The 15,565-nt window shown below is 37.2% G+C and overlaps 1 protein-coding gene across 1 annotated transcript in view; it reads right to left on the reverse strand.

Annotated features, from left to right (window-relative positions):
• MSRB3 (methionine sulfoxide reductase B3) overlaps nucleotides 1–15,565 on the reverse strand; it is a 133,263-nt gene that overhangs the window by 99,218 nt on the left and 18,480 nt on the right. The window contains exon 3 of the mRNA XM_077775225.1: nucleotides 13,964–14,041. Coding sequence (XP_077631351.1) covers nucleotides 13,964–14,041 — 78 coding nt within the window. The remainder of the gene's footprint in view (nucleotides 1–13,963; nucleotides 14,042–15,565) is intronic.

Genomic DNA, 15,565 nt, shown 5'->3' on the forward strand with positions numbered 1-15,565 from the left:
CTGGGGAAAGATAAATTTGGGGGTAGAAGAATATTTTTAAAGTAAGTTTTTAAAATAAATTGTTCAGGGGTACCTGAGTGGTTCGGTTAAGTGCAGACGGATGATCTTGCGGGTCATGAATTTGAGCCCCATGTCGGGCTGTCTGCTGTCAGCACAGAGCCCACTTGGAATCCTCTGTACCCCCATCTCTCTGCCCCTCCCCTACTCGTACTCTTTCTCTTTCAAAAATAAATAAACTTTAAATAAATAAATAATAAACTTTAAATAAATAAGTAAATAAAAATACATTGTTCAATGTTTATAACACATCAAGTAAAGATAAAACAATATTAAATATATTTCTTTATTATCCCCTCAAAATACATGTTCATCTTTAAAACAAATAAAAGGACAGATAAGAAAAAAAATTACCTATAATCTCACCNTTTATATTCATATATTTATAGATATTTGTATTTTATAAATATGTATTTAAAATATAAATATCACATGTAACTATTACTCTGTAAACTCTTAAATTTGTTTTTAATTTTAAGTTTCTTTCCAGACCATTAAACATTCTTTGGCAAGATTATTTGAAATGCCATATACATTTTCACCAGTAATTCATTTAGCTGGCTATTCAAATTAATTTTTGCTCTCATAAATAGTGATTAAAGACATTCTTGTAGCTTTATTTTAATGCATTAACATGATCTTTAGCATAAATTGCTAGCAGCGTCTTTGCTAGATTAATTCCATGCAGAATTCTAAGACTTTTGGCATAATTCATTAAGTTATTGTCCAGAAAGTTGCTACCAATTACTACCAATTCACACTCCACCCAGCAGTATTTTATAGTGCTAATTTCCCAGACCTTGACCGACACACTGAATTTGATGATATTATGAGTAAAAACTATCCCTTCTTGTGCTTTATTTTTTATCCTTTTTTTCTTTTTATAAAGAGAGAGTGTGAGCAGGGGAGAGGAGTAGGGGGAGGGGAGAAAGAGAGAGAGGGAGAGAGAGAGAGAAAGAGAGAGAGAGAGAGAGAGAGAGAGAGAGAGATCTTAAGTAGGCTCCATGCTCAGCATGGAGCCTGACATGGGGCTCAATCCCATGACCGTGGAATAATGACGAGCTGAAATCAAGAGTCAGAGGCTCAAACAACTAAGCTACGCAGGTGCCCCTTCATTTTTTTTTTTTATTCTAAGAGGTGGAAGATTTTCCATCTTCTACTCATTTCCTAATGCTTGTCTTTCTCAATTGATTTGAATATTACTCTTCTGTCTCTTACATGAATTGCATATATTCCTCTCAGGTGGTTTGCTTGCCAGTTTTTTTCAAGTGTTTTTGAGCTACAGAAATGTAAAATATTTAGGTAGTCCAAACATACATTTTTTCATTTCTGCCTTGGGTATCTTGTTTAGAAAGGCTTACCTCACCCCAATGTTATACAAAATTACCTTTATATTTTCCCCCTAGGACTTGTATAGGCTTATTGTTAATATTTTAAATTTTTATTTAACCCAGATTTTTATTGGGGTATAAGATACTGGGTTGTAAAATATTGAGTGTGGGATCTAAATTTATTTTTTAAATATTTAGCTGGTTACCCCAATACCACTTATGGTATTTCATTGATTTGATTGGGTGCTTTTTACAGCTGGCATGTTAACATTGCTGAAACCTAGATGTGTCTATGATCAGTAAGTAGCATTTCACAATTTAAATGGCAGGTTTTTTTCCTTAGTGTTACTTGAATAATAATTCCTCCAATCAATGGCTTCTTAGATTTGATGAAAACACAATACTTACTTCTATTCCTATTTCACTAAGGTTGTTTTTTTTTTTAATTAAAGAATATACTTTAAATTTTTATAAAACCTCTTCTGGGCACAATTAAAATGATCATAGTTTTTCCTAAGGTGTTCCAATATTGAATTATCCATACCTTCCTGAAATAAATCTTACCTTGTCATGGCATATTACTCATTCAACACATGGCTACATTCCTTTTACTAATATCTTATTTAAAATCCTTACATCTGGGTCCCACTCCCTCCCCAAGGTGGCTCAGTCAGTTGGGCATCCGACTTTGATTTCAGCTCAGGTCATGATCCCAGGGTTGTGGAACTGAGCCTCAGATTCTCTCTCTCCCTCAGCCCCTCTCTCCTGCTCACACACACACACTCTCTCTAAAAAAAATTAAATAAAATTAGTAAATAAAATCCTTATAACTATTTTCATAATTCAGATTGGTCTATAGATTATGTTGGAATATCTTTGTCAGGTCTTGGTTTTTGGAGCATTTTACATTGGTCAAAGTAGTTGGTAAGCTTTCATCTGTTTTCTGCAATTAACAGTGTATAATAGCATAGAAATAATGTTTTTTCCTCTTTCTGTAAAAGACTAAGCTGGTTTGAGGTAATTCTCAATTTTTTCTACAGTTACGGGTCAATTCAAGTATTATAACTTTCCTATAGTAAAATTTTGTATCTCATTTACTTTTTAAAAAATTACACTGCGATTTTTAATTAGAAGAGGAATACATAACAGATTACATTAATTTTTTTTCATATCTTTGGTTTTATCTGATTCTCATTTCTAGTATTTGGGACCTATGTTCTTTTCTTTCTCCCTCCCTTTCTTGATTGGGACTGACAGAAATGGTCAACTTGATTGGTCTTTTTGAAGATCAACCCCTTGGTTTTATATAACAGTTCTGTTTTTTTCAAGTTAACTTATCTGAGTGCTTTTAAAATCTTCTTCTTGCCTTTGATTTTCATCTGATTTGCTGTGATGTACTCAGACGTGGGGTTTTATTTATTTGTTTGTCTTTTGGGTTCTTTTGTATTCACCCTGTTTCAGACTTACAGCATTTCTTAAATCTTGACTTGAGGTGGTGTTGTTTTTTTTTCTCTGTTTGGGAAAATTCTTGGCTATTATCTTTTCAAATACTGCTTCTTTCCCATTACCTCTTTCTTCCTTTTCTATGGGTGTAGTATGTTATTCCTGAAACTGTAATTCTTGTATTAGTTTCTCAATAACTTTTCAATTTTGTTTTAGCTCCCTTAGCTTCAGTCTGAATATTTTCTACTTACCTGTTTTTCTGTTCACTGATCCTGCTTTGTCTATGTCCAATATGCTGTTAAATTCATCTCTTCTGTTTATAGTTCAGTTATGGTATTTTTCAGCCCTAAAACTATTTTATTATTACAGTAGATTCTACTTCTCTAGTGAAATTCTCCATTTTGCATTTATTTTTTTGAATATATTTATCAGAATTATTTTAAAGTCTGTCTGATGGTTTAAGTATCTGGATATCTGGGCCATCTGTAGACCTGTTTCTTTTGTTAGTTTATTTCCCTTTGTCCCTTACTTTACTATACCTGGTAATTTAATGAATGCCAGACATTGTGTATGAAACACTGGATGCTGGATGATATAATCTTCTTTTATAGATGGTTCATCCTATCTTCTGATAGGCAGCTAGAGTGGGGAGGGGAAAGAGATTACCTTAATCTGATCATGGACTGGGCTAATTTAAGGCTGAGCTGAAGTTTTTGATGAATTTGGCTTACTCTTGCTTTTCACCCATACATTGGTTTGCTGAAGCTTGAGAGAGCATATTGCTAAAATTTTAAGAATGTAAGAGTCAGTTGCTAAGCACAGGCATTATTAAAAATAAATTACATAAATTAACAATTAAATTATATTAAAAGCAAAGGTAATACTCTAAAACTCACCCGTTCTAATTGTTATAACGAAATTTAACTGTTGTGCTATTTATATCTGTTGTATGTGTATACAGAAAAACTATATAATGGTGCTACTACACATCTCTTCCCAACTCCACATTCAGTGATGTCACATTTGTAGCTTGAAATATGGCCCATGGTAGAAGTATCTGCACACAGAAATCAGCAAACACTACAAATAGGAGCTTGATTTACTACTGTTCTGTTGGTTGTTAAGATCAGTTGTTCTCCAATGGAGGTGATTTTGCCCCCCAACGGGTATTTGATACTATCTGGAGAAATTTTTCTTTGTCAGCTTGTGGGGATGGGGTGGGAGGGCTTGGGAATGGGACGTGTGCTACTGGCATCTAGTGAGTAGAGGTCAGGGATGCTACTACACATCCTACGGTGTATAAGATAGCCCTCTACAACAAAGAATTATCCAGTCCAAATGTCAATAGTGCCAAGGTTGAAATATCCAGGTCTGCTGCTATCTCTGCTTCTGAATGTCTGGAAAATCCCTGGATGGGGAAAGTGGGTACTTTATCCTAGTTTATGTTACTGTTTTTGTTGTTATTTTTCTAGCATTTTGAGTAGACTAGTTCAGTGATTTTTAATCTTTCTTATATTTAATAAAAAATATTTGACTATGAGCTTCTCTTTTGATACACCTGTGGGTAGCTGACTCTATTTTTTTTTTGTCACTTTTTGCTCTTTTTAATGTTTCCTTGTATAAGGTTCCAGCCATAGACATTTCCATCCCTCTCTTAGTTGGGACAAGTATGCCTCTGCAGTTGCAAGCAATGCTATTGTTGAAATAAGCATCCAATGAAGATTCCATGAGTGATCTGCAGAAAACACTTTAGAAAGTGTGGTAGGAGATAACAATTAGGGGAGTCTATCCCGAAGTATCTATTTGTATTTCCCCCCATTCCAATATCAACTTGAATCATTTAACTCTGCAATTATTCTCAACTTAACTGGAAATAAACCATTTATCTAACAAAGAGTTGAGTACCAAGGATAAGCAAAGTCCTATCCCCCTGCACCGAGTGGAGATGTGGGTGACAAGAATCCTAAATCATGACGTATTCTCTCACAAAGTTTATAGATCCGTTAAGGACAGACTTTCAAATAACTAATGTATTTAAACTCTCAGCTACTCATGTAAATCACATTATTTGGAGGAATTTAGAATCTATCCTAAATTTGTTTTTAATTATTTAGTAGAAACTGAAAATATTTTGGATATGGATCACTAGGTCAAACTCTATTATAAAACATGTGGTAATGTTGGAATCAAAAGCAAAGTATACTGACTTAATTTTGAGAACTTTAGATTTGCATGCTGTTTATACTTTACCATGTAAATTTACTTAAAGCTGCACCAATTTTTACAAACCTTACTTTTTATACTTGTATCTTTATATCTTTTAGAGCATGTTTATGTAATTATTTCATTTGCTACAGCAGTGCCATGAGTTAGAGAGGGTTGATATTATTCTCGCTACTTTAAGATGAGAAAAACAAGATGGAACATTGAAGTAATCTGCTTCTGGCTACACAGCAAGTCCTCACAGGAACTTCACGACACCCTCCGCTTGGTGCTCTGGATGGCATCTGCACTTGCGTTTGATAAAGTGATTTGTTACTTATCTGTGTATAAGACACATTGAAGACATGAATCTGAATGAAAATGTAAGCAGTCTCCTTGAATCAGTGAGCACGTTTTGAAAGAAGTATTCAAAGTAGCTTTGCGGATGGCCTCAGAAGTACTTGCTAAAATGTGCACATTATTTTCATAAGATGTTCTTACATAGTTTCAAAGTCTGTGAACTGTCATAATTATTCATTAATATTGTGGTTCATATGCATACAAACAAGATAATTTACAGGAATCATAGTTAGAACGTTGCCTATTGTATTTCCCAGGTTAATCTAACTATCCATTCTAATTCACTAAGAAGAACCTAAGCTAATATCTGTTTACATTAGGAAAATTAACGAAATAACCAGGATTGTTATTTGTTATTTAGGTAAGAAAAGGCAAGATTGCTCTGCTCCCACTTTTCTTCTTGCAAAACACAGACACACACACACATGCACCCGTACTCACTTCCAGCTACCCAGGGATTTTATGTGTAGGCATTTCTTCAATTCTTCTTTGTGTCAGAAAATGCACCTATAATTACCTCTGCATATTGTTAAACTCTGGATCATGACTTGCTATAGTTTGCTGGTTTCTCATATGGACTTGTTCTTTCCTTTACTTTATGTACGCTTTAATGTTATTTATGCTTTTCTTTCTTGTCTTGTCTTTCTTTCCTTTTTTTTCCCCTGGTGGTTTAATCAGTCAGGCATTAGCAATGTTTTTTGCTCCCTATCTTTGCCAGTAGCTCCAGGAAGTACGTTTCTTTCAATCTAGCTGTGGTCTTGCCCTGAGCTTTCAGATGAAATGTAGATAGAAAAGTTAACTCCCTCTGTTACAGATGCTTGTCCTGTAAATCACTGTATGTGGGGACAAGACAGGAAGGGTCAATGGGATGGAAAAAGTTGATTTTACATTCTCGCCAAAATAAGATATAAGATATGTAGCTATAACACCAGTTTAAGCCACTACTCAAAAATCTAGTTCATTTCGGAATAGTTTCATTGTACTGGAAAGTTTACTTTGATTAAGGATTTAGAATGAGGTGAAGGGCAATTCAAGTCTTCTAAATTCAAGTTAAACACACTTTGTTAAAGGTTGAGAAACATTTGCTAGAATCATTTTTTATGATTTTTATGCTAGAGCAATTTCTAGCTAGAGTTCCATAAAAAGGAAAGCTAGAAGTTAAGTTCCGATTAGTCTTCCTGGTAGAATTCCACAGTGACTGGAATGGTTTATGAATAAATACTTTACGGACAGCATTTTAAAGGGTTGAGAAAATAGGATTTGAATGGAGAGTAAGAATGGAAAATGCCTCCCCTGCCTTTTACATCTCCTCCACTCACAACTACAACAATGCACACATGCGCACATATGCACCCAGGCACACAGGCAGACACAATGTTGTATCAGAAGGGGAAAAGTTTATGTTGAAAGTCTCCTTTAATGGTAAGTGGAATAGCATACATGGAATGGCATAGTTGAGTGCCATTGTGTGTAGCAGTGAACTGGAATTTCTTCAGTGAAAGGGCTTATGTTCTTAAGGACTCAAAAAACTACTTAAATTTTTTAGTAGCCTGGAATAAATCTGTGCAGGAGGCTCATGTGAAATGTAGCAGGTGTGAATACTTTTGCAGCAGAGTTCCATTTGAAATGTAGCAACACAGCTGGGGCAGTGACTCGTCACACTAATATCTGCTGTTAACAGACAGGCTCTCTGTAATAAAGCCTGTACTTTCTCACATTATAAGGAGTTTCTTAGGCTGTTGTGATAGTAAGATATGCTCCCAAAACTTTGTCAGGCCACTTGAATTTAACATTCGTTGAATATGTGCCACAGGCCTTTTCCTGTATTCAGTTCTTACACCTGTTTGGTTTCATTTTGCCCCTTTTCATAGGTAGTAAGTCTGAGGTCACACATCTGGGCTAATATTCAGTTGGTGCCACCAGTTGCTTTAGCCCATGGCTGTTCTGAATATTTGATGATAAGATAAAAACAAATACCAAGGGGCACCTGGGTGGCTCAGTCAGTTAAGCGACCGACTTTGGCTCAGATCACGATCTCACAGTTCATGAGTTCAAGCCCCTCATCTGGTCTGTGCTGGAGACTGCTTCAGGTTCTGTCTCTCTCTCTCTCTGGGCCCCTCGCTTGCTCTTTCTCTTTCTCAAAAATAAATAAACATTTTTAGAAAATTCAAGATAGAAGGAAAAGACATTTAAGATAGCTCATGTCAGGGCACCTCAGTGGCTCAGTTGGTTAAGCATCAACTCTTGATTTTGGCTTAGGTCATGGTCTCACGGTTCATAAGATTCTCCCCCCCACCCCCCTTTCCTCCCTGCCTCTCTCTCTCTCTGTCTCTCTTTCTCTCTGCTCTACCTCTGCTACTGCTGTCTTTCTCTCAAAATAAATAAATAACATTAAAAAAAGATAGCTACGTCAGTTGGGCTCAGTCTTCTCAGAAATGTAGAGAGAGAATTCAAAAAAGTTGAAAAACTGGAAAACAATTTTCAGAATACATTGTGAGAGAATGTAATGGGGGTGGTCAATAAGTGAAAATAAAATGACCTTCCAGTTTCAATAACCAGAATCCTGCCTGTGAATCCAGCTGCTGTTCTACCTCACAGATGTTGATGGCCTGATGGCTTTCTGGACACTGCTACATTTTCTTGTTGGGAGTCCAAGGACCTTCCCTAAAGATAATCAGTGTGAAACTGAGTCGTTACTCATGAGCCGCCATGATGGATCTATCTACCTTTGGTTCAGCCCTCCCTAGATTGGAATAGTCTTCAATTTTCAATTTAACTACTACAACAAACAGCAGATTTTTCAAGGAATTGAGGTGTGTGTGTGTGTGTTCCATTCAGTCCAGTTATGCTCAGAAAAATACCAGACTAGAGTGACCAAAATATTAAAATGCTCAGGAAAATAACCAGAGTGGTCACCACTAGAGTGATGGAAATAAGATATTAAAACTTTATTTTCCTTTAATTCTTTACCTTTCTTCTTGCCTAAAAGTTTGAGTGTTACTATTCTAAATCTACCTGTATACTGACATGTGATCTCTTCAAAGTATTTATCCTCTCTCGGTTTCTTCATCTGTAAAATGTGCTATTGTTATGAAGATTAAAAAGCTGAATTTACATAAAGCACTTACAACTATGCCTATCATATTAAGTGCTATGTAAATGTTAAGTCTTATCATCATCATCATCATTCATGACCTTGTAAAAAATGAGCTGTTTATTCAGTGAGAGACGTGGTAGCTTAATGTATACGAAATATGAACAATCCGATGTGTTTCCTCCAAGTCTTGAACAAAATTATTAGGAGTTGATTACACACAGATAATGTTGAGGTTTATCAGCTAACAAGGAAAAAAGTTCCCACTGAGGCTGTCGCACTCTTATTGCCTTCTCTTTTCACCCCCAGAAATCTATCTTGTACCCTGCTATGGCTTACTTCCCATTTTCATCATGCTACTGGCTTACTTGAAATGTCTCCATAATCTATCCAACAAAGTTCAGCCACGAATCTGATCAACAAACAAATACGTAGTGATTATTACATGCTAAGGGCGAGAGACAGAAATATGACTAAGGCCTGGCCTTGCCATGGGAGTTCCCTTACTAGTAGGCAGACAGGCATATAGACAGGCAACTGCAAAACAACATGGAAAGTATACGGATGGAGGTGGACCCAAGGTGCTGTGCGAGCAGCGATCAAGGACCCCAAAGTTCACCCTGGAAGGCTGAGTCCAGGCTTCCTAGAGAAAGAGATCCAGGGCTTACAGAGTTTAAGTAGGAATTTAAATGCCCTCTCTGGCATCCCAGAGCCTTCTTAATTGGTCCCTTCTAACCCTCCAGCCAAATCTCCCACTACTCCCAACATAACTCCCCCCCACTCCTACTGGACCAGTCTCCTAACTGTTTCCTTACCAAACCCGCTTTTGATCCTGTCTCCATGTCCTCTTCTCCCATGGCATTCTCCATCAGGCACCCTCCACCGGGACAAAACAAAACCCTGTCTGCCTGGTAAAGTGTGGTCTTCCCACGTCTGTGACCAGCGGTCCTACTCTGGTGCAGCCTCATACCCCCTCTCACACAGGAACGCATCTCTAACACACGTCCAGAGAGACGGCGGCATTACTCTTCCATATTTTATCCCTGTTTATTCTCTTTTTCTTATCACTCCAACAAAACCAGGAGTACCTTAAGTATGAAAATAGTTCATAAATTTATTTTATTTGTTCCACAACACCTGGCAGAGTGTCAGCCTAAGCAAAATATAAGTGGTCAAAAATCCACTCTGAATCACATTATTTCATCATTGCCTTCTCTGCTTTATCTGATGTGCAATAAATCCATTTTATGAAATTTTAGAAGTTCAAACAACCGAGGAGGGAACATTCTTACTTCCGTCAGCTAATTTACTAACTGAAACCGAGGAGTACTACATGAGAAATAAACTAGGTTGGTAGAATTTGTGTGTGTGAAGAAAATGTGAGCCATGGAAGAAATGACGCATTTGGTTTATAAGCAGTCTGTGAATAAGGTTCTTGTACTTGCTAAGCAGTAAGAAAGCAGTATATTGTTGAAAGGGAGAGTATTCAGGGTAGAGTACAAGTTTGAAAACAATATGAGAATAATTGAATGGCCTTTTTTGTAAGGAGGTATTAGGTACACAGGTATCAGTCACGTGCGAGGAGAGGATTACACACATATGTGAATGTGCATGCACATACACACACTAAGAATACTGATAGCAGAAATGGCAACCAGGAAAACAATCTGTTCATACCGCTAATGATTAGGCATTTTCAAATTCAGTGCTTCTTTTTATTTTATCTTGTTTTTTTATCTGTTTCCCTCACACTATTATTTCTCACATTGTTACTTTATTTGGTCTGTTCTGCCCCATCTTCTTCCCATACTCCTTGCTCTCTAACAAACAAAAACACCACATGCTTTCTCACTCACACACCTCAATCGTTCCCTGCACTTTGCGTTCAAAGTATGAAACCAACGACCTCAAGAAGCTGTCTGATGGTGATACCATTAATTCACAAAACCAGTGAGTGGCCTTCAAACTTTTGCTCGTGAAACCTAAAAGAATTTTGGGAAAACATATATATTTTGGGATATGTGTGTGTGTGTGTGTTACATATATATATACATACATATATATATATATATAATTCAGGAATTATAGTTACAAGTATATTTATATATACATAAAATTCAGGAATATATGTACATATATATTTATATATACATTCTGTGCTTTTTATCAGTTTATTGCCTCTCTGTCCTCTAGACTTACCTACTCTGCTAAAACGGAGCCAGGACCTTTAAATACTGTTTTCTTTGTTGGCTAACATGATATTAAACACTGTTAGCAGAGGGCACAGAAAAAAGACTGCAGAAGAACAAGGTGTGGCTCTCCTAGGTTCGGGACGTTTGCTCAACAGGCTTCTGTGGAGCGTGTGGCTTCTCTACCCTCTGGCCTCTGCAGTGCCGCAGCTTCTCTTCTAGGCCCTTGCTACATAGGGGGCTCCTCCAAATCCAGGCTGCCGCCATCCGAGTGGCTCCTCCAGCCCCCGGCGCCTAACACAGACGGCTTCCCCGGCACCGGGCCTTTGCAGCACGCACCGCTGCTCCGGTGTCAGGCTCTCCTACAGCACGGGTGGCCTCTCTGGTGCCAGACGTCAGCAACACCTGGCAGCCAGCAGCCTCTCCCGGCACCCCAACTCAGGTACTTTTGTAGTGGAGTAGGTACTCCACAGTGAGACACCCCCCTGTAAACAGTTTTCCCCAGCACTTCGGAGGGTAGATTTCCAGCAAATGCCAGAAGGTGGATTTCCAGAAAGTTGCACAGTGATGGCACTGCAGTGATTTCTCTGCTATTTAGCGAGGTACAGCCATGCCCTCTCCAATAAGACCCAGACCTCAGCCCCTGGGAGAGGCATGTGGGGAGTGTGGCACTCGGCGGGGGGGCGGGGGGGGGTCACTGGGCTCGATCTCAGCCCTAGTGGTCATGATTGTTTCTTATATTTGTGAGTTCTGTATTCTTTAGAATTTCTATTTACTCTCTACCAGCCAATCCCTCATTACCACCATCTTCTGTTAGAGGGAGTCATTCTTTAAATTATACTTTCCTGTTCATATTACTGTGTGGTTTACTGACACATACTCCCTTATATATTTTAAAGTAAACGCTAACATTTTTTATCAAAATTTAAATAATTGAAAAAATAAGTGACTTTTCTGGTGTTCTGTAAATAGATTACATGCTTAAAATACATTTTTGTCAAAACCTTAAAAAGCCACATATTTAGGTCATTTAGTAAGTGGAGAAGTCCACCATAGAACCTCATTTGCAAAAGGAGTTATTTCTCTCATATCTATCAATCAAATCAAACTATCAAAAAACAAGAGTTTCACTTTTAAAACTTAAAGAAATATGTGGATATGTATTCTCATGACAACCATGTCCCTTAAGGAGATGGGTAGGAAATGAATAGATAGACGCCAGACAAGATGGAGACAGAGATAAGCAGAGAGCAGTCTCACCAAGATGAAATATTATTTCAATATTTTAAATCAGTTCAATATTTTTCAGTATTTTTTGGCCTTGCTTTCACGGGTTTCCCCTTCAAAGTAACACATTCTTGAACTGTCATTTTGCCTGACGCCTTAGAGATGCTATCCCAGGACAATAAATCATAGTAAAATTTGGGATGGGTGAAAGGTATGACATCTGTAAAATGGGAGAAGGGGATTATGATAGAGGAGATAGGAAGAAAGAGGCGGCCGACCACAGTCTCTCTCAGGCACATTGGTCTGAGGGAAGCCTACACACAGAGGTTGAGGACCAGAAAATTGATTCCCTCAAAACTGTGCATGCCCTGTGGCCCCTGGAAAGTCCTGGTGGACACCTTGCTGCCTGTAGTATGAAGCAGCATGAGGCCAATGAACTGATGCATTCTATAATGAAGGCTAAAGCATTCCACCCCCACCCCACCCCCGCTAAAATTGACAAGATGAGGAGAAGCACACAATTTAAAAATAGGGGGAGGGAGAAATAGAATAAAAATATTAAACCCTATTCCTTAGAAACTTAGAAAAATAAAAGCTTTCCTACAAGAATGCTAAAGGAAATAGACATAATATCATATCAAACGAGAAACTCCCTGAATCTCACTAGTACCTATGTTTAAATAAAGGTTTGCAGGATTTGTGACTCAAAATCTCACATGGGTTAAATCCTTCATTTATAGTGGTTCTGTTTCTTATTTAAAACAGTAAGCTTTCCTTAGATCCACTACTTTACTGAATCACATGATAGAGAAAGAGATGGAGAATCTTAAACAAAGGCAAAGGGGATGTGGCCAATTTTTACCATTTGGGATATTAACAAGTTTAACATGGCTCAGCAACTATCGTAAGTGTTATATCAACTATTATGACACAAGCTAAAGGTGTTGAAATATAAAGATGTGTGTTTTCTGAGAGGAAGGAAATGGGTGACAATTTGAAGGGGTAGTTTTTTTTAACATGAAGAATAAATACATAAGAATTCAGAACAGATTCTCCACCAACACTAATGTGCAATAAGGTTTATGCAAGTTAAGAAAGGTTTTAAACTTTTAAAAAAAAATCTTAAGGAAACTACTGTTTCCTGTTATTTCTGGAAAATCTGTAAATGCGAGTGCTTTAAAAGGGAAACATTTATGGAGAGATATTAAGTATGGTTTACATGCTACACATATCAGATTCTTGTTTGTTCATTTCCCCTAAGAAATGTGTAATTCAGCTTTAAATAAATGACATTTACCCTCAATTCAGGTTTCTGTCTTTTCATTCCCCTAAATCAGCATCCCCATGGGAAGTACAGGGCTTCTAGGATTTTCTACACCTAGATAAATAAATTTTGGTGAGCATTTTCCTTTCTCGAATAAGATCCATCACCTCCAGGGTACACTGTCTGAATGAACTATTTTGGTGAAAAAGCCTACACATTGCTTGTTTCATAGTAAAGTGCTGGGAATCCTTAAAATAAAGAATGTGGATCAATGCAAAGCCTATTAAACTCACATTACATTTTGTTTACATATGTATAACTATCTGTTATGATTCCCATGTTACTTTCCATATGGGTACTGCACTTCATTGCAGGAGTGTGAGTAATCGACTCGGTGGATATCACTCAGTCTGAAGACTACAGTCCAATCGATAAATTCAGGGCCATCACTTGATAACAGAAAAATCAACAATCACATACGAGTTTCTATGCCCACCAAAGTCTCTTTCACAGCCCTTGTGAGCACCATGGTTAATTGTGATGGACAAGTTAACACTGTATTTTAAAGGTCCAAACAGTGCAAAGTCAGCCAGTCCACCAAACTGGTAATTTATTATGAAAGTCAGTAATTACTCTTGTGGGGAGAAAATAGAAAGAAAAGAAACAAGGACATTGAGTAGTCTAAAGATTCTTTTCTTTTTTTAGCAGTACTATAAAGATTTTAATGTGAATGAGTAATAACCAGTGTGTTCCCATCTGTGAAGTGTCCCTATCCACAGGTTTTTAACGTACTTACTTGAACAATGGAGTTCCACAAACGACACATTTATATATTCCAGGATCTTTGTGATGTGTATATTCTCCTTCAAAGGCACTGATAAACAATAAACAGGGCATTAAAAGATGAAACAAAGTTAGCATTATTTCTTACAGAATGTATTTGCTTAAAATATGTTTCTCTAATAAATCTCTCAAGGGCTTTGTGTCCTAAAATGCGAACAGACCAAACATGGAAATCTGAACATTACTGATATATTTCAAATCTATATAATAAAATGTGCATATAACTACTCCAAACTAAATAAAGTTAAATAAAAAAAAAAAACTCAAGCCATCTAGTTATGTAATGCTTAGAAAACATTTTTGCTATTTAAAAAAAAAAAACAGCTTGTAGTTCAGATTCACAGAAAAAAAAAAAAACCTTACTACACAAGATTTCTGACTACTCTACAGTGTCCAAAGTGTATACTCCCAAATGCAGAAGAGTCCAATACTTCAAGTGGAAGGAGTCTTATTCTTTGGTCTGAAAAGGAATATTGTAGCTTTAAGGGAATATTTTTCTAAGTTAACAATCTTAAAGGCTAGGAGGTCATTCCGCTAATGCAAATCAGCTGTGCTAGCCCAACAAAAAGTCTATGTGCTCTGCAGCTTGTTTTTATTATCCTTTCACCCTCTTTATGAGGTCCAATTTTTTTATAAACAGAATTTTTAAGAATGACCTAATCTCTAGTTGTTTGTGTGCATTCAATCATTTTGCGAGTCATGTACACAACCGGACGGGTAGAGGTTCTCCTGGGCTGAGCCCGGAGCCCACCACCAGCTCGTTGTGTGGTGAGGGTAGACTCTGTCAGAGATTGAACATTTGGCAAATTCAGTAAACAGTATATACTGTGACAGGAAGAGAGCGTTGCCTATTAACGAGGACCCCATGTGTGGTAAAGAGCTCTTTCAGTTCATGAATGAAAACAAGAAGTTACATCATTAATAAATTTGGATCAGAGGTAAGTTACGGCCTTATGCCAGCCTCCATGGTATAAATTAAACAACAAAATGGCTGGACCTTGGCAAGTTACCTTTGAGCTGGAATCAGCTGAGAGAGACTTTATTCACTGAAAACGTCTTGGAAGCGAACAAACTCTTTTTTCAGGACTTGGGGCGAACTTCCAAGGACCAAAGCCATGTGAGGGCAGTTATTGAAAATTTTTGACATTCCAACCACAAATGAGCCAATAAATACTTTCTCCACATGTGCTTCAAAAAGAAATTGGAGTGGGGTAGAAAGGAACTAAATTATGCTACCTTCTTTTTGCAGCCAAAACGTCTATACTTACAATGGCCACCTTCAAAATTTCAGCATCCTGGCACAGTGCCATGTCCCTCATGGTTTTGCTTACTGTGATGTCTTCCCAAAAAATGTACCTAAATCGCTATTACTTCCACACATTTTGTAGTAAACTAAAAACAGGCCCTTAATAAAAGCCTTGTGGCTTTACATAAGATACAGTGTTCATTAAATGGGGGAAAGAATAAATAAAACTTAGTCTTAACCTAAACAATACCATTTTCAACCTTTTCAAGGATACCGATTTGTAGATTTTAGCAAATAAGTGTAGCATTC

This window comes from Crocuta crocuta, unplaced genomic scaffold, assembly GCF_008692635.1.
Source record: "Crocuta crocuta isolate KB4526 unplaced genomic scaffold, BGI_CrCroc_1.0 scaffold97, whole genome shotgun sequence".
Lineage (NCBI taxonomy): Eukaryota > Metazoa > Chordata > Mammalia > Carnivora > Hyaenidae > Crocuta > Crocuta crocuta.